Source organism: Culex pipiens, unplaced genomic scaffold, assembly GCF_016801865.2.
Source record: "Culex pipiens pallens isolate TS unplaced genomic scaffold, TS_CPP_V2 Cpp_Un0005, whole genome shotgun sequence".
In the NCBI taxonomy this organism is placed as follows: Eukaryota; Metazoa; Arthropoda; class Insecta; order Diptera; family Culicidae; genus Culex; species Culex pipiens.
The window spans coordinates 469,340-495,975 of NW_026292822.1; the positions used below are offsets into that span (position 1 = coordinate 469,340).

The window sequence follows — 26,636 nt, forward strand, 5'->3', positions numbered from 1 at the left end:
TTCAAATTAATAAAAATACTAGCAATTTTGGTTAACCAGATATTTGTAAAAATGTATAAGTCAGATAAAGTTTTTATTTCTCAATAAAATAATTGACATCTTGCAAAACTATTTAGGTTGCTCTATAAGCAGTCATAACGAATGGCCTCTCAATTTTTTTAATTCAAATGTAACTTGTGATTGAGAAATGCCTTGATTACTCAAAAAAACACGTTTATAAAAATATTGAAGTTTTTACTGTAAAAATTAGTGTTGGGATTTTGAGCGCTCATGCGCTCATGAGCGAGCATTTTTCGCTCATTCGTGAGAAGGAGCGGTACGCGAGCTAGCTCACGTTTGCTCGTGCTCATGTTTTCTCATATATTGTATGAGCGCAAATGCTCATCGCTCACGCTCATGTTTTGCTCATTGAGCAAAATCAGCGGTAATGTTTTACCTGATACGAGTATAAGATAATAACTTTTCTATTCAGCAGAGCTTTGAGGTTGTATCATTTGAAAAATGGCGGCTGGATTATACTATCCTTAAAATGTCGTTCACTGAAAGTTTAGTTTAAATTAGAAAGTTACAACCAGTCTTTTAAATTCTCAAACTCTGAAATAAATGAGCTAAGCTGAAAACATTAGACGAATACGAGCCTTTTTTTCGTGATGAAATTATCTCAGGAACTTGAAGTGAGCTTCAAATTTGGCAATCCAATTGGCCTGTGCAAGGTTCTTCAACCATACATAAAATCTACCTACTTTGCAGATGAGCGCTCATTGAACGCGAGAGAATGCGATGAGCAGGAGTGAGCACGAGCTACTTGGCAAGTCCTCATGCTCATGAATGAGCGAGCACAGCTTCGGGCTCGCTCGCTCATTCGCAACCCTGCTGAAAAAAAATATTATTTTATAGTTGGTATCTGAGATAGATTATTTTAAGCTACTTTTTACAAATTGATAAAAATATTTTGAATGTAAAGTAAGGCTCAGACCTTACTGTTCAATGATTCTTTGTACCTCAGTGGGGGTGACATTGAGCCAAATTATTTTTTTTACGGATTTTGCATTTTCTCAGGTTCTTCTCAATAAAACTTACATCTGATTTAAGGGCTGTGTAGAGGAAATTATAAGAAAACTTTGCTTAAAAAACCTCGTTCCTAGAACAAATTCTGTCATTATGGCAACTGTCTAAAGTTAAGGTACGTTTTTGGCCAAAAATAAACTCTCGATAAATAAACTTTTAAATATCTTTGGTGGAATTGCTCGAAAAGTACTCAAATGTTTGAAAATCTCTACATAGCATATGTAGCAATACGATTCACCCGAACAAGAAACACTGTTGGATGACTTATTTTGATCCATTCTTTGTATCCGAGCATCATTTTAGATTCATTTAACCCAATGTCACCTTCTTCAACAGGTAAGAAGATGCTGTTAAACCAGTGTTTCTCAACCTTTTTCGTTCCATTCCCCCCTTGACTAATTTTTAAGAGCCTCATTCCCCCCCCCCCCTACCTCCTCCAATGATGTTAAACTTGTTGGTATCAATGCATGAATATCAAAATTTAATCAAACAAATCAAATTTTCTTACTGAGAATAAACAAATCATGTAATACATGAGAAATACTCTAAAGTATTACATAATTTCATAAACAAATTAATTATTTATTTTTAATAATCTTTTTGTTGCACTGATAATGTTTCATGCCATGAAAATTTAACAAAAAGAAACATTAAAGTTGAAACATTCTTTTCTAAAACAATTATTTCTTGTAACTTTTGATATTCATTACAGTATTCATCAAAACCTTACAAAAAATCTCAACGTTCAATTCAATAAGAAATAAAACAATTTCATTTGACAAATCTCTCTCAAAACCCCAAATAACATCTGGTGTTCTTTTTGGAATTGAAAATATCGAGAATTATTTAAAGCAAATCTGTTTTAGTATTTCAAGAACCACTCATGCATTACCTAAACCATGTTATAACTTCCAGAAGTGAAAGTGATCGCTTGAAAAAATAAAACTTATTTATAAATTTTTGAAATATGCCGTGAACTCAAGTAAAACTTGTTAGAAACTGTGAAAATGTACAAAAATATTTTAAATAACGTTGAAACTTATTTGTAAACATGAAATTTACAAAGAAAGCAATACATGTTTAAATAAATTCGATTTATGATACATCCTCATTCCCCCCCAAAAATGGTCAAATTCCCCCCCAGGGGGGAATTCCTCACCGGTTGAGAAACACTGTGTTAAACTCTATGAGAACAATTCTACGTTAACAGTTTTTCGATAATGTATATATGTTTTTTATATAATTTAGAAACTTTTATCCTGCTGACGATATTAAATTATGCTGACTTAATCAATCTAAATATGAACAAAAAAAAACTCTCCGAATGATTTAACCGATTTAAGAGAACTGTGAAGGACATCGTTTGATTGTCATAATGTCATCTTTCTTTTGCAATGCGAACTAAACTTGGTTCAGCGGATCAGAATAACTTGACATCGGTGTATTTTTTCAAAATTAACAATTGTCGACTCATTTTCATTCAGAATTAAATTTTGAAATTTAATGCAAATGATCGATATTTTCCATACAAAAACATCTTTTTTTTTTTCAAAATTTAAAATCTGTTTAGAATTGCACATTGCTGGCTAGAGCACTACACTGCCCCTGATCGCATAAATGTCCCATATGCATTTTCATCGATTTCGAGTTATTGATGCAGTTTGGTTCAAAATTGTGTACTCTTTCAAAAGAGCCTATAACATCCAGTACTTTGTTCTAGAAATCAGGAAGAAATCCAGTTTTTTCGTGAAAAATTAACACGAAGCCTTATGTATGGGACAAACTTTAAATGCGTTTTTCTCAGCATGCTATTTTTGCATATGGGACATTTATGCGAACATGGGCAGTACACCAATATTTAATCGAAGTAAACTTTATTTATGTTCAACAAGGCCTTCTACAGCAAACTATTTTGTGTGGATTACCCATACATGCCTCCAAACAATTTTGACAGCTGTTCAAAAAATTGTAAGTAAATATTCAAAAATCTGTATCTTTTAAAAACAACTTCTGATCGATTTGGTGTCTTCACCAAAGTTGTAGGTATAAAGGCAGAAAGTTTTTTTTTTTGCCGATATTAATTTTTCCAATGTTCGTATTTTTTTAAATTTTGATGTATTTTGGAAGACAAAAACCCACAAGCCATAGAGACAAAGTTGAGAGCTGAGGTTTTTTTTAGATAAAGTTGAAATCTCACCCAAACTTTTACATTGTTTTATTTTCAAAGTCCCCACCCAACTTCTTATGCCTAGGCTTGTATGGTTGAACCAATCTTTAGTCATTGGGAATAGCTCCCACAAAATTTGAGCCAAAAAAAAAAAATGCACACGATCGTAGAAAAATTGCTGATATATGATTTATTTTAACAAAATTGCTAGTATATTTGAGAGAATAACGATACATATTCCCGGAGTCCATTCCATGCAACATAACTCCCAAATATTTTTTCTACTGCTGGTAGTTAGAAGTTTGTTATACAGTAGAAATGCTTACTTTGTAAGAGTGCTTTTTCCCCTTCTCCTAATTTATTTCTTATTCTCTTTCTTATCAACCCTTCCAAACGTGTTTTCTCTTTTTCTCTCTACTTCTCGGTTTGTTTCCCAACACTTACACACACTCACAAACAAACAAAAAAAAACAACACTCGCTTCAATCACCATCGATTGCCGATTCGAAAAACCAAACAATCACAAAATCGTCCTCGTCCCGTCTCTCTCTCTCTCTCTCCAGCATGATGGGACGATAATCTGTAGGTCTTTCGCTGTCAACGTCAACCGCAAATGGGCACCTTCTTCAAGCTTTCTGTTCAGTTTGGTTGCCTTTTGCTCTATGCTCTCTGTTCTGCCTCTGCCTCTGCCTCTCCCGACCTTCTGGACGTTCAGCATCAACCTCTTCTCACTTTAATGGAAATTGATGGCCACCAACGGGGGACGTTCTGGGACGTTCTGGAACCATGATGTCATGCCACCATGACTTAAAATGCTTTTTGGAAAATTGATCAAAATCCTCTTAATGGGTGCCACGTGATTGTGTCTTTAATGACTGGTCTCACCGAAAACCTCATCATGGAATCAACTGAACTCACCGCACGGAAGCGCAGGTAAATAAACTCTTTCTCTCAACTTGCTGAGTACACCCCTCCTGAAGCTTTCACTTCCGTTACTGTGCTTTTGCGTCCTGTTGAAATGTAGTCTGCTGTATTACACCTTTTTATATCTTTTTTATTACGCGCTACCTGATATTGTTGTGTATCACTCTCTCTCTTTATTGCGATAAAAAACATCACTTTTTTACTACAGGTATTTTTTTATGGTTTGTTGGTCCTAGAATTTTTCTACAGTTTTCAGTGTTTGATGTTACTTGTGCTAGTGTAAATTTTGCTGATGATTGTCACGTGGTCACTTGAGGAATTTGTTTAAAAACGAGTTCAGTTTTGAGGTGTTTAATGATAATGAAAAAAAAAACAATTTCTAATTGATATTCCTTAAGGGGTTACATACATGTAAATCGGCAAAAATGTCAGAGGTTGGTTTGAACACACACTTAAACTTTTTTCAAAATCTGTTTTCAGGGCATTAAAATATACATTTTCATCTATTTACAAAATAAATTTGAAGACATTTGGTTGTATCATTGCCGAGATATAGCTATTTCGTCGGCTGTGTGCTATCTTGTGGCATAGACCATTTTGGTCGAAAATGAGTTAATGATGACGTTTTGCTATACTTAACAAACACTACAAGATGCTTTAACCCGATTTTGGAAACTCGCTTCCGTTTCCCGGATATCGCAATACACACTTGTGACATAGACCAATTTATCATCAAAATTATTGTGCACACTTGTGACACGTCATACATGTTGTTGGAAAATGTGGAAAATTTGTCTTGTTTTTCACAAATTTATGTTGATAACACTTTCTAAAAGCAATGCAATCTTTTGTTTTTGAAAATATACTGATTAAGTCGGTTAAACTATTGATTTATGTCTATTTTAGTTTGTATGGGAATTCTGTGCACACTTGTGACACGTAGTACAATTTTACTTTCGAAACACACTTGTGACACGTGCTTTTCAGATATTTTGTTACATAATTTACTGTATCTTTTAACTGGTGTAACCAAATAAGTTGAAACTTGGAGCGTTTGTTAAGCGATAGTATACGAACCGATTGCTTCAAAAGGTTTGGTTCTATCATTCATAGTTTTGAAAATATTTATCATCAAACTTTAAAAATCGATTTTCTCGAATAGAACTGAATGATCGTTGTCACAAGATAGCACACAGCTGACGATTTGAAGTTAGCAGTTTCAAAAAACGGGTGCCACGATATCTCAACATTGCTTCGACCAAATCGGCTCAAAATGTTGGTGAAGACTCGTTAAACCGGTCCCGTGTGCATGATGAAGGCCGATTTTCAAAAACTTTATTTTAAAAAAAGATAAAAATATTTTTCTGTTTTTCATATAAAAATCGCCAGTTTTTGATTTTTGTATTTTTTGAAAATTCAAAATTTCAAAATCGGGCTTCGTCATGCACACGGGATATGTCTTGGGAGTCTTCACCCAAAATTTCAGCCAAATTGGTCCATCCCATCTCGAGATATCGTGGCACCCGTAAATCAACGCGGTGTTCAGAGAAAAACGCTCACAAAGTTCGACAGTTCGCTTTGCGCATGGCAAAATTCTGAGTTTAAATCGTCTCTAACTTAGTTTAATCATGACATATCTCCATGAAACTTTCAGGAGTGATTGAAAATCATCTTTTAAGTGGATTTAATAATTTTTTTGTAATATGAAATTTTGTAATTTTCTACATGTATGTAACCCCTTGACACTGGGGCACCCAACGCATGTCCATTTTTCACGGACTTTTAAACCACCTTTTTTTCAGAGTTGAACGAGGACTTAATTTTTTTTTAAATGTATAACCTAAGAATGGTTTTTTTTTCGAAAACGAAAAAATTCATGAAAATGATTTTTTAATGAATTTTCATTATTTTCCAGGAATATTTTTTTTTATTTAAAACCTAACGAAAAACAAAACGTCCGTTATTTCCCATAGCTAAAAAATTTGCTTTTTTTATCCACAAAAACACATCTTATAGTGAAAAAACTAAAGATTTTTTAATGCTTGGATATAAAATTTGAAGAGCTCTCGATTGAAATTGTCAATACTGTTCCATAGAAACATTTATCAAAAATCGAAAATGTTCCAAAACTGGTTATTTTTTTACGTCTGGCGAAATGCTAAATCGAAACACAAACAATTTCAAAGAAATTCTAAGAAAAATTGGCCAAAATAAATTAAAAATCTCAGGATATACGAAATTTAAAAAAATCAGATTTTTCTGCAGTAACAAAAATAAATCTATTTTTTATGTCAGTTGCTATCAAAAATCAACTTCCTCGACCATGAACCATCGTACAATTAAGGTGAAGTCGTTGATAATTTTCGAAGAAAATTGATCATCACTCAAAAATGCTCTGTTTCTCATTAAATTCAACGAATTTCTGCACCAAAATGAATCAACATGTGCCGGTTGTTGCCTTCTTGAAGCCATTGAAGGAATTTTTGATCTAAATCAATTGTCAATTATATAATTTTGTGGTACAGTCCTAGTTGGCAATCATTAATTAATGACGATTTCCATAATTTCGCAAGGAATGGGATAATCGTTACCAAAAAAATCAGCATGTGTAGGGCAGTATTCTAAACAACATGTAGAAGGAATTTTGTAAAAAAAAATTGATAGGGGCGCAAAAGTTATATCTTTGAACGAAAAATCATGGCAATGATGTTAGTCTTCACGTTAATAAAGTTGGGAACAAACCTTGAAATTCATTTAAAAAAAAAACGATTGAATTTGAATATTAGTTTTCACAGTTTTTTACTTTACTTCTCATCATTGACTTTTACTTCTCTCCTTAAAATTGAAGCATAGGTTTTTGCAGAACGTTTGTATTTTTCTTATTTTTGTTAGTTTTGACTTTACTTTTGACTAAGCAATTATTTTAGATTTCACTACTCAATTAATTACTTTAAAAATGTAAGATGCAGGGCTGTGGAGTCGGAGTCGGAGTCGGAGCCGGAGTCGGTGGAGTCGGGTCTTTTTGGGGACCTGGAGTCGGAGTCGGAGTCGGAGTCGTCAAAACTCGAATAGCTGGAGTCGGAGTCGGAGTCGGAGTCGGCTAAATTTTATGAGCTGGAGTCGGAGTCGGAGCCGGAGTCGAATATTTCTGATAAACCCGGAGTCGGAGCTGGAGTCGGAGTTATCTTAAATTCAATTGAATTTATAAATTTTTTTATTGTTCAGTTTTTGTTATAATGGAAATTAATTTACAAAACTTTTATATACCTAATTTTTTAAAACCACGTAATAATTTTTTTTCAGTTAATTTATGTGTTAGTTAAACAGATATATCAGATGCCATTATGTTTTTGAAGCATTTTCAATTTGATTGGATAGCTCTGTGTTATTTCAATATGATCAGTAAATGATAAATTTCCCCTCTTTTACCCATGTTTGTAGTTTCATAACTCATAAAATTATAAACAATTTTGGTTGTGCACTATTTTTTTGAATATTCAGTTGATGCATGACTCCTTTCTTATGCTTGTAAGTATGTGTTCTTTCAATTCAAATTTCACCAAATTTCACAAAAACAAAGGATCACTATCAGTACTTAACTAAAATGATGACGTTTTTGAAAGATTGGTAAAATTGTCCATCAAATTATCAACCAGTGTTCCCACGAGCCTAAGCCATCGGCTAGGCTAGGTTCATTTTTCTGGTTCAGGTTCACACCACACGTCGGCAAGCATCGTCGGCTCAGGCTCACTGAGTGCCGTGAGCCATGGTTCATTTGGTTCAAACCAGGCGAGGCTAGCCAAATTGAACCATTGGCTTGAACCTGGCTTGAAACTGATCAAAGAGTGTTAAGGTAAACGGCAAGCTTTGTTACATCGTAGTATGCTCAAACCGTAACATTCGTTACACCGTAGTATGATTACACCATAACATTGTTACACAACATTCGTTACACCGTTACATTCGTTACACCGTAACATTGTTACACTGCAACATTCATTACACCGCAACATTCATTACATCGTAACGTTGTTACACCGTAACGTTGTTACACCCAACATTGTTACACCGTAACATTGTTACACCGCAACGTTGTTACACCGTAACATTGTTACACCGTAACATTGTTACACCGTAACATTGTTACACCGTTGTATGATTACACCGTAACATTGTTACACCGTTGTATGATTACACCGTAACATTGTTACACCGTAACGTTGTTACACCGTAACAATCTTACACCGTAACATTGTTACACCGTAACATTGTTGCACCGCAACATTCATTACACCGTAACAATCTTACACCGTAACATTATTACGGTGTAACGAATGTCACGGTAACGTAACGTAACGGTGTAACGAATGTTGCGGTGTAACAATGTAACGGTGTAACGAATGTTGAGGTGTGACAATGTTACGGTGTAACAACGTTACGGTGTAACAACGTTACGGTGTAACAACGTTACGGTGTAACAACGTTACGGTGTAACAACGTTACGGTGTAACAACGTTACGGTGTAACAACGTTACGGTGTAACAACGTTACGGTGTAACAACGTTACGGTGTAACAACGTTACGGTGTAACAACGTTACGGTGTAACAACGTTACGGTGTAACAACGTTACGGTGTAACAACGTTACGGTGTAACAACGTTACGGTGTAACAACGTTACGGTGTAACGAATGTTACGGTGTAACGAATGATGCGGTGTAACAATGTTACGGTGTAACTTATGTTACGGTGTAATGAATGTTACATTGTAACATTGTTACACTATAATATTTGTTACACAGTGCATTATTCCTATGGTTTTCATTAGCCTGGTTAGCTTGGCTTAAGCCATGGTTCATGGTTCACTGAACCAGGATTGAACCACAAAGGGAGGCTTAAGCCGAACCAAGTTTATAGGTGAACCTAGCCTAACCGGTTCATTTGGGAACACATTTGGGAATATCAACTATTAAGGCAACCGCATACAATTCCTCTATTTTTTTTTTTTTTTCATAAAATTATTTTTATTAGGTCCTTTTCGGTACTGGGACCTGGTTAGGACCGAGAAGGCAACCGCATACAATTCCTCTATATCAGCACATTGATGTTCAATTACAGCTCCTATAAAGCGTTTTCAACTGAAATCTAGTGATAAATAGCTCAACAGGATGTGTGCAAACAAGTTTCTATGAACAGTTTTGCAAAATTAGTTGTATAAATAGTAAAAATCAGCAAATTGGATGGAGTTAGGAGCGAGTGCTTACCCTGCCAAACATACGAGAATTTCCCCTATATCAATCTATTACTTGGAACTCAACATGCTCATTTTGTATATAAATAATAAAAAAAAAACAATGAGTCGTGTTGTAAATATTTGAAACTGACAAAAAATATCAAAAATAAGTTGCAACTAATTTTGGAATCATCATTGAATATGTTAAATGTGTCGATTTCCTTAATGTTTACTATTTCTCTACAAAAATCTAAAAGTGTGGATCCTTACAAATATCGTTGATCGGTATACGCGCATGTGTGAGCTGAACATGTGAGTGATGTTATTAATACTTTTCATTTCATTTAATTTATTTCGTTGTTAAAGCATTACTTGTGTGAAGTTATTTTAAGCTGAGATGTGGACTACCTTTGAACAGCTGATTAATTCTAAGTTGTGAACAGAGTTTGCAGGTGCTTAAAGAATCGACTATGTTTACTGAAGGAAAGTTGCAAAATAACCTTCAAAATATCTAATAGGTGGGGGATAGTTAGAGGAATGGAGATTTTATTTAACAAAAATTTTAGATATTTTTAATACTGTGTTAGTGTTGGAGTCGGAGTCGGAGTCAACAATTTGTATAAAGCTGGAGTCGGAGTCGGAGTCGGAGTCGGCTAGAGTTGGCAGGCCGGAGTCGGAGTCGGAGTCGGAGTCGTATGAAACTGAAAGCCGGAGCCGGAGTCGGAGTCGGAGTCGGCTTAACTCAGAAAGCCGGAGTCGGAGTCGGAGTCGGAGTCGTCTAAAACATGACCCGACTCCGCAGCCCTGGTAAGATGATAGGCAACTTCACAACTTTTCAGTAAACTATGGTTTAACATTCATTTAAACATAAAACTGAAAAAATTGCACCGAGATAAAAAAAAACTATGTTAGAAAGTTGATTAACCTTCGTCATATCAAACCCAATCTGAACCCTGTTTGAACTCAATCAGTAGATTTTCCAGTTGAAATCGCTCCAAACGAAATGATGAGCTCGTCCATTACGGATTTGCTCTCGGTGACCAGAGTAATTAAACTCATCCCTTTTAATGGCTCTGCAAATCATGTGCTCTCCCGTTAGCACGTCCGTAGTAAAAGTTTTCCAGAACGATCGATTGCCATCAGGCTGCAGCTTCTCGAACACGAGGGCGGAAGTTAGATCGGAAATTTTCAACCCCCGTTCATCAGGCAGGACATCCGAGTCCTGTTCAAACAGCTTCTCGAACAGCAGAATTTTGCGGAACGAGAGTGCAAAGGCGAGTGTCATCAACACCCCAACTCCTCGTTGATGAAGGGATTATTTATGGTCCCTTTCATCAATCAACAAGAGTGATAGTACTACTACTATAAGGCTACCATAGTGCTACCTATAGTGCTACCCGGGCAATAGTTCTAACAAGTTGAGGAAGAGTCGTCGATTCGCAAACACTCCTCCTTCCCCCTTCGATCATTTTCCAAACAAACAGCCCTCTGGCCTTTGCTCCTTCTCTCCCCATGCAGAAAGGAAAAATCGACGACGAGCCAACTCGAAAAAGCCGAAATCCTTCAAATCTTGCAAACTTTGGCCGCTCTCTAACGAACGCTTGTCACGTGCCGCCTTGAAAGCTTGCTCCTTCTCCTCCCCCTTCCCACACCTTAAACTATGCAAATCGAAAACAAACATTTTGCATAAATTATGATAATTTGGCTGAGCTGGTTGTTCGTTCGTTCGGTAGTGTCTGTCTGCCACTAGACCGGGCGGTTTGACTCGTTGCTTCTTTTTTTGAGGTGGTCAGGAAAAGTCGTGAGAGGTGCAACAGATTCGAGCTTTTCGCGTACTTTTTTATATCGCTACCACTCGGGTTTTTCCTTTAGGGAAATGAATTTGTTTGGGGGAGGTTGAAATGGAAACAAGTTTGGGGATGAGGAGAATGGTGAGCAGATAAATTTGTGAAGACGCTTAAGGATGATAAATTGTGTTTATTACTCCGAAATATGCTTTCATAATTAAAAGTGATTGTGCACCAGGGTGGCCAAATAACATGTTTACCTTTCTCTGTAAAATCACTCGAAAAATTAACTTCCTTATTAGACCCACCGAAAATGTGTCTTTCGATTATATCGGCACTGGCTTAACCTATTTTAGCCGGGTTAGTCTCATTTTATCCGTCTTAAAAAGTTTTGTTAAGTAATTCAAAAGTAATGCTTCAAAATGATTTTGGCATATTTTTGTAAGATTGTAAAGGATGTATTTTTAGTAAGAGTTATTCGGAGTAATTTTTAGGTAGTTATTCGGATGTCCGGATCCATTATGTGCCACATCGTTGAATGAGTAATCGATAAATCTTTTCGCTTAGTCAACCCTATCCAATTATTTGACGTCTGAAAATAAATTTAAATTAAGTTTCCTTATGCATCATTTTCATATTAATTTATTCAGAAAAGCAACTCCGATAGATTTTTTTACAATTTTCGTTTTCGAACTTTATTGGTCGGTAATCTGATTGATTATATGAAAAAATATTTTTCTCTGATGAAATGATAATCAATGATTTTTTTGTGAATTTTTCTGTCCTTTTCAATACAGCAATTCTCTAGGAAGTGTATTTTTTTTTAGTTTAATTTTCGTTTTTTTTAAACCAGCTGAAACTTCTTTGGTGCCTTTGTTATGCTCTAAGAAGCCATTTTGCATCATTAGTTTGTCCATATAAAAATGATGTATAAAAATTCAAAAATCTGTATCTTTTGAAAATTTTTGTTAAAAAATGAAACTGTCGTGAAATTTTCCGATCTTTTCGAAAACAATAATTTCAAAAAATTTAAATCAAGGCTAACATTTCAAAAGGGCTATAAATATTATTCAATATTAAGCCCTTTTGAAATTTTAACCTTGAATAAAAAAAATGAAAATATTGTTTTCAATAAGATAGGAAAATTTCACGACTATTTCATAATTAAACATTGAAAATCGGAGCATTAGTTGCTGAGATATCAACATCAGAAAATGGTGGGTTGTTTGGGTGAGACTTAGATAACTTCAACGGTACCCTGTTTTTAAATCTTTGCATGACAATATCTCAGCAACTAAGGGTCGTATCAACATAGCTCAAAAAAGCAAAATACAGTCATGCCTCGGTTTTGATTCGTTCAGCTGCCTCGATTAAGCACGGTCCAGTGCTTAACTGAAGCACAGAGCTTATGGGATTTTGGCTATATGGGAGACATTGGCTATAATCGTATGAAAAATCATGCAAACATCAAAAAATTATAGTGTTTTGGAATCGGGATGATGTCAGCTATCCATTAAAATTATAATTTCATGAAAATTTTCACAAATATACGTATTTTTCCTGCATTTTGAAAATGCAATGTTTCTCGAAAAAATACTAAAAATTATTGTTATTGCAATATGGGTATCAAATGATTGGAATTTTTTCATACATTTCGAATGTAAAATAATTTCTTTTGAAAACACTCAAAATTTTCACAAAACTACGTATTTTCGAAAAAATACTTCAAATATTCAAATACTCAAAATTTTCACAAATCTACGTATTTTCGAAAAAAATACTCAAAATTTCAGTTTTTACAATATGAGTATCCAATGATCGGATTTTTTTATACCTTTCGAATGTAATAACAACATTTTTTTAAATACTCAAAATTTTCACAAAACAACGTATTTTCGAAAAAAAAACTCAAAATTTCAGTTTTTACAATATGGGTATCAAACGATCGGGATTTTTTCATACATTTCGAATGCAATAACAACATTTTTTTTTAAATACTCAAATTTTTCACAAAACTACTTACAAATGTTTGAAAAAACCCGATCGTTTGATACCCATATTGTAAAAACTGAAATCTTGAGTTTTTTTTCGAAAATACGTTGTTTTGTGAAAATATTGAGTATTTCAAAAAAAATTTGTTATTACATTCGAAATGTATGAAAAAATCCCGATCATTTGATACTCATATTGTAAAAACTGAAATTTTGAGTATTTTTTTTTCGAAAATACGTAGTTTTGTGAAAATTTTGAGTATTTTCAAAAAATGTTGTTATTACATTCGAAATGTATAAAAAAATCCCTATGGTTTGATACCCACACTGTAAAACGGAAATTTGTATGGAAAATTATATAATACCAAAAAAGTTTCAGCCAGATTAAAAGTACACAAAAAAAATCGAATGACCGAAATCTCTGAGAATTTCTCAATATAAGTACAGTTCAGATTAGATTATCCGAAGGCCTTGGCAAAATTTCACTTCTGATAATCTAATCACGATTTTTTTTTGTTTTTGTCTTATTTTTGATAGTATGACTCGTAAACTGCTCTTAAGTGATTCAGATTTTTTAAATCCAAGATGGTGGCCGAAATGGCGATGATTAAATATTAAAAAAATGTATTTTTTTTAATTTTACAGGCAATAAACCTGAAATGGGGTCGCAGAACTCAAATTTGATGTTAAAAGTTAGAAAATAAAAAAACACCAAAAAAATCTACTTGATTCAATTATCCAAAGTTCCATACAAACCAGGGGTGCTCAAAGTTTTTGAATGACGGGCCAAATTTGATGTCTACATAAGATTGCGGGCCAAATGAGATTTTTTTTTCAAATTTCGTTCTATAATACTGAAAAAATTATCTATCAATTGAGGTGTTTTGAAATTTCAGGTATTTATTTAAAAAAAATTGTCATTTAAATATTAGATAACAAAATAACTATTTTTTGAAAATATTTTTGCACACAAAGCTTTCTTTTTGGTTAAAATTTATTAAAATCAGAAAATAAAAAAATAGCAACTCAAATTTCTAGGTTTCTAAATGCAAAATAAGTTTTAGGCCCAGATAATAAAGAATCGTACGTAATGATTTTTGAAATATAATAAACCTATATTTAAGATATCTTTACAATTTCCTACTTTAATCAAATTCGAACGTTTTATAATTCATTTCCAAAAATGTTTGATGGAAATTTTGACAAAATTTACTCTTTTCAATCACATTAAAACGTGTTTGCTACATTGTTTTAAAAAGATAGATTTTCCAACACAATATTAACAAGGTTCACAAAAAAGCATAAACTTAACCTTAATTTTTAAGAAGTTATAAAATCATTTACATTTGCGTCAAAGGGCCATTTTACATGATCATTCAAAATGGGTCCGCGGGCCACAAAAAACAAACTCGCGGGCCACATTTGGCCCGCGGGTCATACTTTGGTCACCCCTGATACAAACTTTCGGATAATCGAACTTCGGATAATCGAGTCAGAACTGGATTTTTTTTTTCAGATCAGACTCAACACCCTATTTTTAAAATATGATTTTTGCTCATGATCAGTCCGTAAAATTGTATTGAAAATAACGTGGGAAAACTAATGATGCAGTATGATCATTAGACATAAGAATTTTTTAAACAAAGCCTCACGAAAATTAAAAAATAAGTAAATTAAATAGAGTGATTCTTCTGCTTAACTTTCAAGAAAATCATATGCCTTTGATTTTGAACGAATAAATTTATAAATTTAAATGTCAGAAATGCAATATGTCACTTTAAAAGGAAAATGAATAACATAGTATGTACAGATTTTTGTGAATTTTTTTAAGGGGATAGCCAAATCTTTAAATATTTATTACAGCCTAAAATATACTCTTTCGTCAATTGGCCAAGTTTAAACTGTTGTTCAAAGACTTATTAATTTAAAATATCTATCTTCTGCTATATCTCAGATTCAAGAATAGATAAAATAAAACATCAGAACACCTCCATTTTTATATCCCTTTCAACCCTCTGTGCAGTAAGCAGGTTGATCACAAGACTGAAACAAGATTGTTTCAGCGTTACTAAATCTCCCGCCAAAAGGGCTGAGAATGGTGAATCCCTGTCACACACTGACAGCCAACCGGTGGGAGGTCCTGACCGCACACACCCCCCACATGCAGTTTGTCTCGCACTGAAGGAAGGGTGGAGGGCGTTTGGCTGTGGGTTGTAAACCAAAAGCTTTATGACTCTGAAAGCATGCAGAGCTGTTCTGTTGCGAGGCGAATAAAAGAAAAGATACACAAATTCAAAGATATATGTTCGAGAATGATCTCAGCTGTTTAAAATACGCCAAAATTGAATTAATCTTGTTTGGAAAAAAATTACAATGTTCTGTGTTATAAATCTATTCAAACTAGATTTTTCAAAATTATAAAAAGATTTAAAACTGCTTAAAAAACATATTTTAATTAGAAAAACAATTGAGTGTACTCCCATTTGTGCAGCGTACAAAAATCTCTTTGGAGATAAAAGGCGGCCAGTTACTTTTTATGCATTCATATTTTATGCCTTTAATCATTAGTATTTTGTATCTTTAGAGCTGCCTTTGTGCGGATCTCCCCTCCCCTTGTGGTTTCCGATGCTGTCCTCGACGAAAGTACCTCGAGACGAGCTTTTTTTCCTTCCCGGACAATGCTCCACTAAACTTCAACGTGTAGAAACACAAAGAGATTTTCAGTTTATGATGATTGTGGCTTTGCATGCCGGCTCCTCAGCAAAATGACGATTTTTACGATTTTTTAAGAGCTTTCGTCCGTGCTCTGTCCAGTGATTTGATGATGGTCATCACACGGTGAGGTAGCTTTTTATTTTTCTTTCAGTTTCAGCAGTCCCACTGTTTAATTGGAAACAGCGGTGCAGGGCAAAACTTTCTCGTTTCGGCCGGCCTCTAGACTGAAATCATTTGCTACGAATGGTTTCCTTCCCCCCCATAGAGAGCCGAGCCGCTCATTGTCGGAGTAATTACAGTTTTACAGTAGTACCGAGCAGTACAGTTTTGCAGTGTTGTTTCAAGCACATTTTCACGATGAGTTGCATCCCGTAAAGTTGGAAGTTGGCAGCAGATGGCCCACCGCGCGAAACTTTTCCACTTCATGGCGCGCCAGACTAAATGCCTTGTGCCAAGCAAGTCATATTCTAATTTGACGCCACTTTGGGAAGGATGATGAATAGGGTGCGCCACAAAAGCAAAAAGTTGAGCTAGATCGGATAGGCGGGCAGAATATCATAGTTTTATATCCACAGAAGCTCTCCTGAAAATTTCAGCCAATTCGGTTAAGAATTCGAGGTGCCCACTCGATTTCAATTTTGTATTGGATTTTGGATCCGTTAGTATGGGGAAAACGACACTTTTTACACTTTATTGTCCTAAAAATCCAAAATTGAACCAAATAAAATTCTGTGCGAGCTGTTTATAGATTTTTTTATGGGGAACAACTTTGTAGAACATCGCGAAACGATCTGAGCAGAACTGGCTTAGTTATAAGTGGTTTAAGTCAAGTGGTATTTCCAGGGTTAACCTCAGGATTAAAGTATAGCCTTTTTATCAAAACGGTCACTATGATCAAAGAAACAAAACTGTCTGACAGGTGAAAAACTTGTTTTCATTTGTTGGAAACACAAACTGAATTCGTGTCGAAATTGAGGTAAGTGTCGATAATTTCCGGAGGATTTTCAACTTTTTGACCATCAGTTCCTTCCTTCCTTTCTTTCTAGCCACGGTTATCACAGTAGGAGCTTATGGAAATGGAACAGAGTGCCAATTTAGGAGCGGGTTGGCAGTATGGCGGGAAAGGAGATTCGTATAAACCAACCTGGGCGAATGTTAGCCAAGACGACCGGTTCGCGAATACCGATGGGGGCAAACAGATCCAACCATCTCCACACAATATGGGATCCGTGTGGCCCAAACTCAGAAACGTAACTCGGACGAATTTAGAGAAAAATTAGTAGTTAGGCGACTTTCAACGGATGGTCAATATGACCAATGTGAACCCGACCCGAAGCCTTGAACTAACCGTGGCCAACATCGAAGAAGCTCACGGGAACGAAGCCGTGATGGAACCGTGCGTTAATGACAGCAATCCAGTTTCATTTCTGTTTATAGTTTAACACACTAATTATAATTGAAAATAAAAAAAGAAATAAATATTTTTTTCTCAGGTTGGGGTCACTTTTTTATTATACAAATATATGCAGCTTTGACCTTTTTTTTTAAAAACAAACTTTTTATGCGAGGGCTTTCCGTTTAGCATTTTGCTAATTTTTCTGGATCAACACATATTTTTTTTGCAAACTTAAGCAATATATATTATATTAAGATATCGACGAAATACAAAGCGTAACGCCATCGCATTGAAAACGTTTAATTTTCACATCTGGATTAATTAAAAATCAAAAGAGCTTTCATCTATAAAATTTGTAGCAGAAAAAAAATTACATGAGCTTCGTTTTCTGAAAATTTTATTGCTTTTGATTACACGAAATCATAAACAAAACTGCCATCTCCGGTCATCTCGATCCTGATCCAGCGGCGCCGGGTTATGACTGAGTATGTTGGGGGCACATGGGGGGCAGCCTATCTCGCCAAGGGAAAGGGTTAACATTTTGGGGGTGAAAAAGGTTCCGTGCCTCCACAAAGTCGGCGCACCTGTCCTGATCTCTTTGATTTTTTTTGCATCATTGTGTGGAGATGGTTGGATCTGTTTGCCCCCATCGGTATTCGCGAACCGGTCGTCTTGGCTAACATTCGCCCAGGTTGGTTTATACGAATCTCCTTTCCCGCCATACTGCCAACCCGCTCCTAAATTGGCACTCTGTTCCATTTCCATAAGCTCCTACTGTGATAACCGTGGCTAGAAAGAAAGGAAGGAAGGAACTGATGGTCAAAAGGTTGCAAATCCTCCGGAAATTATCGACACTTACCTCAATTTCGACACGAATTCAGTTTGTGTTTCCAACAAATGAAAACAAGTTTTTCACCTGTCAGACAGTTTTGTTTCTTTGATCATAGTGACCGTTTTGATAAAAAGGCTATACTTTAATCCTGAGGTTAACCCTGGAAATACCACTTGACTTAAACCACTTATAACTAAGCCAGTTCTGCTCAGATCGTTTCGCGATGTTCTACAAAGTTGTTCCCCATAAAAAAATCTATAAACAGCTCGCACAGAATTTTATTTGGTTCAATTTTGGATTTTTAGGACAATAAAGTGTAAAAAGTGTCGTTTTCCCCATACTAACGGATCCAAAATCTAATACAAAATTGAAATCGAGTGGGCACCTCGAATTCTTAACCGAATTGGCTGAAATTTTCAGGAGAGCTTCTGTGGATATAAAACTATGATATTCTGCCCGCCTATCCGATCTAGCTCAACTTTTTGCTTTTGTGGCGCACCCTAATGATGAAGCAGCAGCAGCAAGGACGATTGTTTAATAAGTTAATACATCTCACGCTGCTTGCGGCAAGAGTGGAGGGAAGGAGAAGGGTGGTGAATTTATGAATAATTTATGCTGGTAAAATCGGTTGCTGGTAGCTTGGGGCAGAGATGACGTAGACTGATTTCACTGAAGAAACTAAGGTTTAAAAAAAATAAGATTGATTAAATTAATTGACTGCTCAAGTGTAATATCGATATGTTAAATCTTAAATGCCATAAAACAAAATTATCAACTGCATCAAAATGCAACCCTATTCAATTCAGCCAAACAATATTATTCAAAATATCTTCAAAGAAAATGGCTCAATGTCTCGAAGTCATTTCTAAGTGTTAAAGTGTAAACATTTAATTGAAATATTTTGTTGAATTAGATTTCCAAAGCTTTTGTAGAATCTGACTTTTTTTAAGTGCTCAAAAGATTTTGAAACCCCTTCGAACCCATTTTCTGACGATAATTTTGTCAAATTCGTGGTGCTGAGTCAATCACACAATAGAAACATGCCTAAAAACGTTTATTTTCATTTATTTACACCCTTTAAATAAAAAAAAAAGACTTTCGAGAAAAAATAGTCACACACTAAAAAGAATCCTGTTTTAATTATTTGATTTTTCACAAGCAAAAATTTACTCGCAAATTGCTTAGTTTTTAAATTATCGATTTTTTTAAGACAAAAGGCTTGAATTTATCGTGGAGCAAAATCTGGTACAGAGATATGGTTTAAAAAAAAAGAAAAAATGTCTATCAAAATTTCAACAATAATTTTAAAAGCAAAATCAAAATTTTACCATTTTTTTCAGTTCAAATGCATTTTTAAGATGATATTTTTATGATCAGTCTATTGTTATTTTTTAAATACAAAATAGCATAAAATATAATATTCCTCTGGATCATTAATAAAATTTTAAAAGTTAAAATAAAACTTTTAGGAAATTTTCTGCACTAGCATAGCATAGCATAGCATAGCATTACGGGTCTGTACCACGCTGTAGGGGGTTTCACAATGGTCAGTTAAATTTTCTTAGATAATTTGATTGTTGCCCGGAACAACCAAAATCAGAAAAAATAGAAAATTTTCTGCACATTCTATAAAAATAATGGACAAAGTTTCATGATCATTTCAATAAAAATAATATACAAAGATTCATTCATATAAAAGATACAAAATAAAAAGTCGGATGGCGAAAACGTAGAGGATTTACAGTATAAAAAAGCTGTACAAATAAATTAATTTGAGCAGATTTTTTTAACATTAAAATTTTTGAAAAATGCAAAATTCAGATTGAATTAAAAAATTCTAATAGAATAGTTAAAAATTTAATTTAATTAATAAACTTTTGAATGTTACTATTTTTTAATATTTGTATAACTATATATATATATATATATAAATCTATATATATAAAAAATTTCGACGGTTTTGTTCGAACGCGAATCAGTTCAATACGGAGCGTCGTATCGAGGTGCTTTTTGTTGCGTTGGGTTTGTAAAAGTCCAAGGAAGGTTCTTACGCCAAAAAATGACAACTTTGGCCACTCTGGAACCGATTCCGGAAAATCTGCAGATTGTATAGGAAAAGCTGTGTGAAATCAAATTTTGATCACAGGAGGCTGAATTAGCAAACAAGCAAGAAACGTCAGGAAACCAAAAAAGGCAGGACGAAGTTTGCCGGTGAACGGCCCGAGCGGTTTAGGCTTTCAGGATTTTTGTGATATTTACTCGTAGAGTCAAAACAGATCAGTAAACTTCACTTATCTGTATATTACACTTTTTGAAGATTACATTTTTTTCGGTAACACTTTCAACTTTTACGCGCACGATCACATCACTTTGCATTGAGATCTTCGTCGAACCAGTTCTCCACGTTGAAGCCAGACTTGTCCTCCAGACCTCTTCGCCGAGCCATGCCAGACCCGAACTCTGCTACGTCCCTGGTTGACTCCACGACGGCTAAGTCCCGGCGGACTCTTCACAGCGGCTAAGTCCCGGCGGACTCTTCACAGCGGCTAAGTCCCGGCGGACTCTTCACAGCGGCTAAGTCCCGGCGGACTGCGGCCTCCACCGCTAAGTCCGGCTGGACTGGGGCCTCTGCTACTGGTGGCTGCTGGCGGGTCCGGCTGGTCTGGGGCTTCTTCAGGATCTGGAACTGGACTGGGCTTGAACTGGCTGGAACTGACTGGAACTAACTGGAACTAATTGCCCTCCTCAAGAATTTTGGGGTTTTTATAGTCAGTCCCCGAAAACTCTACTTAATTTTGTTCTACTAAAAGTGGTCCGTTTCGATGAGAAGCATCGATGAACCTCATGAATTAAATTATGCAGACCTCTGCAATTCTTCATGACTTTCCGTATGGTGTAGTGAGTACACCTCAAAATCGGAAGTCATGGGTTCGAACCATTGTCGTGAAACTTTAAATTATGTTATTGGAATATCAAAATTATGTTCCTAAAACATTCTCAAAAATGTTGGTCAATAATGAGAAGGTCGAATTCTCCATTGAACAAACATGCCAATGAATTTGGTTAAGCCACACCCTCAATTTCCCCTGTGTAATAACATCGCACATTCATAATTGAAAGCTTAACCATTTTTTTTGATTGCCTAACAATTGGCGAAATTTAATAAAGGGCTTTTCAGGTGAGGATGACTCATGATCCACACCTGTACATAAGCTTAATTATTTGTCGCGCAACGCGAGTCGACGGGTAAAATTATTTAATGCTTGCGTAAGCGCGCATGGTCAGAACTGTGGTGAGGATCGATAAATGGACAAATTTAATGATTTAAATTTGAGGTCGCTGCACCGGGAAGAGCTTGTATGTTATAATTATTTTTAAAGCATGATGCATAAAAACAATCTGTTAGTCACTCACATGATACTTAAAGATATTTTTGATTCGTATCACATAACTCATTCAGGTCGAGAATGAGAAGAGTGGGTAATGCAGGATTTTTAATTTTTTGAAAACTGTATTGTATTGAAAGTGTTTCTAAAATATTTCAAAATGCTTACATATTTTATGTAACCGTCTTTATGTGAAATAAATAAATAAAAGAATATTTCCAAATTTATTGAGAAATATTCGCTGACCCTTTTCCTGGTTTGCCACTAAAAAATCTGAAAAAATAAACAAATGAGCAATTCCTACGAAATCGGTATTTTTTCTTTAATTTTAATTTGTGTACTTTTTAATCTGGCTGAAACTTTTATGGTGCCTTCGGTATGTCCAAAAAAGCCATTTGCATCATTAGTTTGACAATAAAATTTTCTATACAAATATGGCAGCCGTCCATACAAAAATGATAAGTGAAATTGTCAAAAATCTTTATCTTTTGAAGGATTTTTTTTTATTTTTTTATATGTTTAAGGGGACTTCTTTGACTTAGTTATGAATTTATGAATCAATTCTGATTTTTTTTTAAATCAAAATATTGGTCGCAAAAAAATTTCAACTTTATTTTTCGATGTAAAATCGAATTTGCAATCAAAAAGTACTTTAGTGAAATTTTGATAAAGTGCACCGTTTTCAAGTTATAGCCATTTTTAGGTAACTTTTTTGAAAATAGTCGCAGTTATTATTTTTTTTAAATTAGTGCCCAAGTTCGTCCTCTTCGAAAAAAAATGTTTTTGAAAAGCTGGGAAAATTCTCTATATTTTGCTTTTTTGAACTTTTTTGATACGACCCTAAGTTGCTGAGATATTGCCATGCACAGATTTAAAACATAGACTAAATATATATAGATACGCCACTCCCCTGTTGGGGCTGGTGACACTACCGCCACGCCAAAATTGCGACTGGTGGCAATTCACAGGTACTAATTTTGGGTGTACCCCTTTGGGAATGCCGAGAAAAAAAAATCTCTCGAGTTTCAGTTCAAGTGGTTGGGCTGCATCGTAGCAACTATTGCCTTTCAAGTTGTTTATTTTCTGTCAACAACAGCGGAACTGGAAATCATCGGTCGTTGGTTTTGAAATCTCTTCATAAAATTCCTCGAATTCGGGCTGCCCACACCCCCACAAATCATATGGACGGAATCGATTCCTTCGGTGGTGCCCACCGTTAGGCATGGAGACGTGTCGGCAAGTGAGTAGAATTATGTTCGATAGAAAAATTAGTACTGGAAAAGCTACCCTGCTAATCATTCCGCCATTCCAGCCCACCAAAACGGAAGATTCTACAGCGCGCAGCCTTCTTTTGGCTGGACTCTCAAAAACCGGCGGAAATCGAACGGTCAATTTAAAATACATGCTGGAGTCTGGATAGCAGGATTCTACGACGAATCAAAGCTTCAGCTCTATCCGGCCTGTTGGCAAAAGAATCACACAGCAAACAAGATGCAAGGATTTTTGTCGCAGTTTATTTATTTCTGTAAATTTTTAATCATTTGATAATAAATTCCTTGAAAAGATTGTCCAAACGCACAATAAAAGGGTTCTGTATTTCTTATCATTTCGAGCCTGCCAGGTGGTTTAGTGGCACTTCTATAACCGAAACACGTACGGCGAAACTGTGGCGAAACCATAGCTGGATTCGCCTTGATACTAGTCAGATTCATGCTTGCGTTCTGCCGGAAGCTTTGAAGTTTTTTTTTCTTATCTGAGAAAAAGCAAAATGTTATCATCTTCACAAACCAGACTTCACGATGCTATTTTGAAACTAACTTTCATTCATCTTTTCGAAATCAGAATTTTGCTAAATTCGCTCACCGTCGGTGACCCGGTGACGTGAGCACACGTTACTTTTCAACCTGTCCGGTGGGGAACACTATGAGGGCGGTGCAAAACTGCAACGGTTTCGTCACCGAGGGGGCACTGTCCATGATCGGCTTGAGGTGGATCAGCGTGACCCAAGGCGTGTCCTCTTATTGTTCCTTTGTTTTGGTCTGCTGCTTGGTATCTCCTGGATTCGCCACTTCTGCTACCGCTGCCACTTGCGCTGATGGCGTTGGCCTGCCATATTCCTTTTTTTTTCGCGATAAATCGACGACGGAAGAGCAAATTATGAAAGCGATTCTACACGCGCTTTCATAATTTGCTAAAACAAACATCAAACTGGCATAGAGTACTATGATTTTGTTCAACAATTTAGTACCTGTAACTTGACTGTGGTGGCGCTCGGAGCGCTAAAGGGGTGTCGCCAACTTGATGTATGGAAAAATCCCGAAGTGAGACATCTAGGTAATTAATAATCTATGTTTAAAATCAGGAAATTTCTTGTTTCCTAAGTCTCATCCAAGCAACCCACCAGTTTCTTATGTCGATATCTCTGCAACTAATGGTCCGATTTTGGCCCTTTTTAAATGTTAGTCTCAATTCAAAAAATTTCAAGGAGTTGCTCAAGTTTAAAAGCAATAAATTCTCATATTTTTTTAACCAATTTGTTTTATAAAACAAAATGTTCCGAATAGTAATGATTTTTTGCAAACCAAATTGCTTTAAAAGAACTGGTCATGTTGAAAATAATGCATGAATTCCCATAAATTTTTTACATTATTTGCAAGAATGGAAAAAAAATTTCAATTTTTAAATTCAACAACATTGTATATCTTTAACTGGCCATGGTAGGAGCGATACAAAATTAGTTAGTTTAATTAGCTCTTGACCCAATTACTATCCATACTAACTTCCCCAACGGGTTAATCTCCATCTTATTACTATGCAGCAAGCTGCTGCCAAAAATTTAAATCCCTCCATCAGTCAACCTCCCAATTTGCCCCTTTCAACTTACATCCTTCAAGCAGCACCGAGAGCAGCGATTTCCTCAGAAGGATCAATTAATCAATTCCGTAAGACGACGTCGCAGCGCGCCGAAACTTCCGACGACCATTGTTGAGATGTCATCATCTCTGCCGGGGGAGGAATGGATATTATGTAAATATGGTGCCCTCTTCTCGAGAAAATGAGTAGCGGGAAATTTGATAGGATTTTTGTTCAAGTTGGGTTGGAAGAAGGGGTGGGGGTACAGTAATGAAATTATCCTTATAACTGAGTATTTGGAAAACTGCTTGATGGGGTTGAATATTAAGCAATTTAATAAGTTGTACTCGAGACATTTTAATTGAATTATCCTTATTACTTTTGGAAGGTAAGCGACTGTTTCTCGTTGTTGTAAATTTACGTTGAATTTCGTGTTCAGACTTCGTTACCTGGCCGGAACCGTCCCGTTTTCAAAACCGTCCTTCTTTCTTCTTTCTATTGGCATGCTTCCAGAAACCAAGGACCCCGTGGGAGCCGTTTGAGAGGAGCTGATCGTCGCGGCTCCACCGGCGGAGTCGAACGGCACCGGCCACGCCAGCAACGGAACCGGTCCTGCTCAAGCCCCGCCGATGGGTTCGTCGTCGTTGCCGGCACCGTCGTTGGACGCGGCGCCCCCATCTGCCACAACTGCCACCCATCAACAACCGCAACAGCTGACCACGAGCACCAGCGTCGTCACGCTGGCCGGGATGACCCCGAGTGCGGCCATCTCCGCCCTCCGCCGGACCTCACTCGGCCCCTCCACCAAGAGCACCAAGGAACGGAAACTCAAAAATAGCTAAATTTAAGAGAGAGAAAACAAGCAACAACAAATATTCTACAGCTAAATAACAAAAACAAACAAAAAAGAAAATAAATCGTGGGACTCACGCAAATTTTGCCTTTTCCGCCTTTTTCGCTTCGATTCGATGGTTAGCTAAAAAAAAGTCGAAAAATTCTTTACTTCATGAATTGAGAATTTAAAACAAGCCAAGCAGATTGAGACAGCGCAGGATTCTACGCGCGAGAGGATTGATCGTGGTGCAAGCGAGGAAAAAAAAACTTTGTTTTATAAAGTTGATTGTTTTACGTAAAAAGCGGCTGAGCTGACTAGGTTTAGTTTCGAAACCACCCTCGTTACATGTTAAATCGGTGTTGATAATTAATTAGAAGAAATAAAGCAAAAACAAAAAAAAGAGCAAGAGAGTGATAACTTTCGGTTCGGCGAGATAGTTTTACCTTCAAATTTGACTAGTGCAAAGATTTTTTATACAATGATGAATTCTTTTAATAAAAAAAAAAACAAAACGAATATCAAACGCTTATTACTAATTGAAAATTGTACAGTTATTGAATCGAGATAAAAGCAAAGCAAAAATACCAACATGGAATATAACACCTATAAATATTGTACGATTGTAAATAAAACAAAAATGATCAATAAAAAAACTACATTTAAAAAACCAAATGGAATATCGCAAAAAGAAGGAAAACAAATCCAAGACAACAAAAAAAAGAAACAACCAAATTGTATATTTTAGAAAAGAGGCAAAACGAAAAGTGATATCAAGTTATTTTAATCGACAAAATGAGAAAATTCGAAGCTCCAAACGCTGATTGCATCTCCCACAAAAAAGGAAACCGAAAATGGTTGCGCGAAGAAATGTGTGTTTTAGTAAACGATTGAATGGAGAAATAAAAATAATACAAGCTTCAATAAAAAAAATAAACTATTTCAGCAATCAAAGTTAATTTTCAAATACGATCCCAATAAACGAACAACTCTATGAAATTTGAAACACAATCCTTTTTTATTTCAATAGAACTTGAATGAATGAACAAATGAACAAATGAACAAATGAACAAATGAACAAATGAACAAATGAACAAATGAACAAATGAACAAACGAACAAATGAACAAATGAACAAATGAACAAATGAACAAATGATCAAATGAACAAATGGACAAATCTGGAGTTTTGTTTTTGAAAATTTAATTTTTCTTTTTTCCCGAGCAGACGGAAATAACGTGGGAATAACATTTTTTGATATTTGAAAATACTAGGCCAATAACATTTTATGTTATTTATAACAAGATTTGTTATTCACTGTTATGATTTTTTTGTTATTGGATTGTTATTGTAATAACAGACTAATAACATTTTTAGTTATTCTTCGAACAAATCTTTGTTATTATTTTTTGTTATTTTAACAACTAATCCGATCATCCCAATAACAGTTGGAGT

General features: G+C 35.5%; 1 protein-coding gene and 1 long non-coding RNA gene across 3 annotated transcripts in view; one reads left to right on the top strand and one right to left on the bottom strand.

The window, feature by feature from the left end:
- The window catches only part of LOC120419906 (potassium voltage-gated channel protein Shaw-like), a 266,231-nt gene extending 240,968 nt beyond the window's left edge, over positions 1-25,263 (top strand). The window contains exons 9-10 of one of the 2 annotated variants that reach the window (XR_005605792.2): positions 3,799-4,168; positions 24,864-25,263. Coding sequence is in view for 1 of the 2 variants with exons in the window: in XM_039582775.2 (XP_039438709.1) it covers positions 24,864-24,892 (29 nt within the window). In the remaining variant the exon portion in view is untranslated. The remainder of the gene's footprint in view (positions 1-3,798; positions 4,169-24,863) is intronic. The other variant, XM_039582775.2, reaches the window with a different exon arrangement.
- Positions 22,859-23,609, bottom strand: LOC120419909 (uncharacterized). The gene is made up of 2 exons (XR_005605794.1): positions 23,316-23,609; positions 22,859-23,250 (listed from the first exon to the last, which is right to left on the bottom strand). It is a non-coding gene; the product is annotated as an uncharacterized LOC120419909 (long non-coding RNA).
- Positions 25,264-26,636: the final 1,373 nt, after the last annotated feature.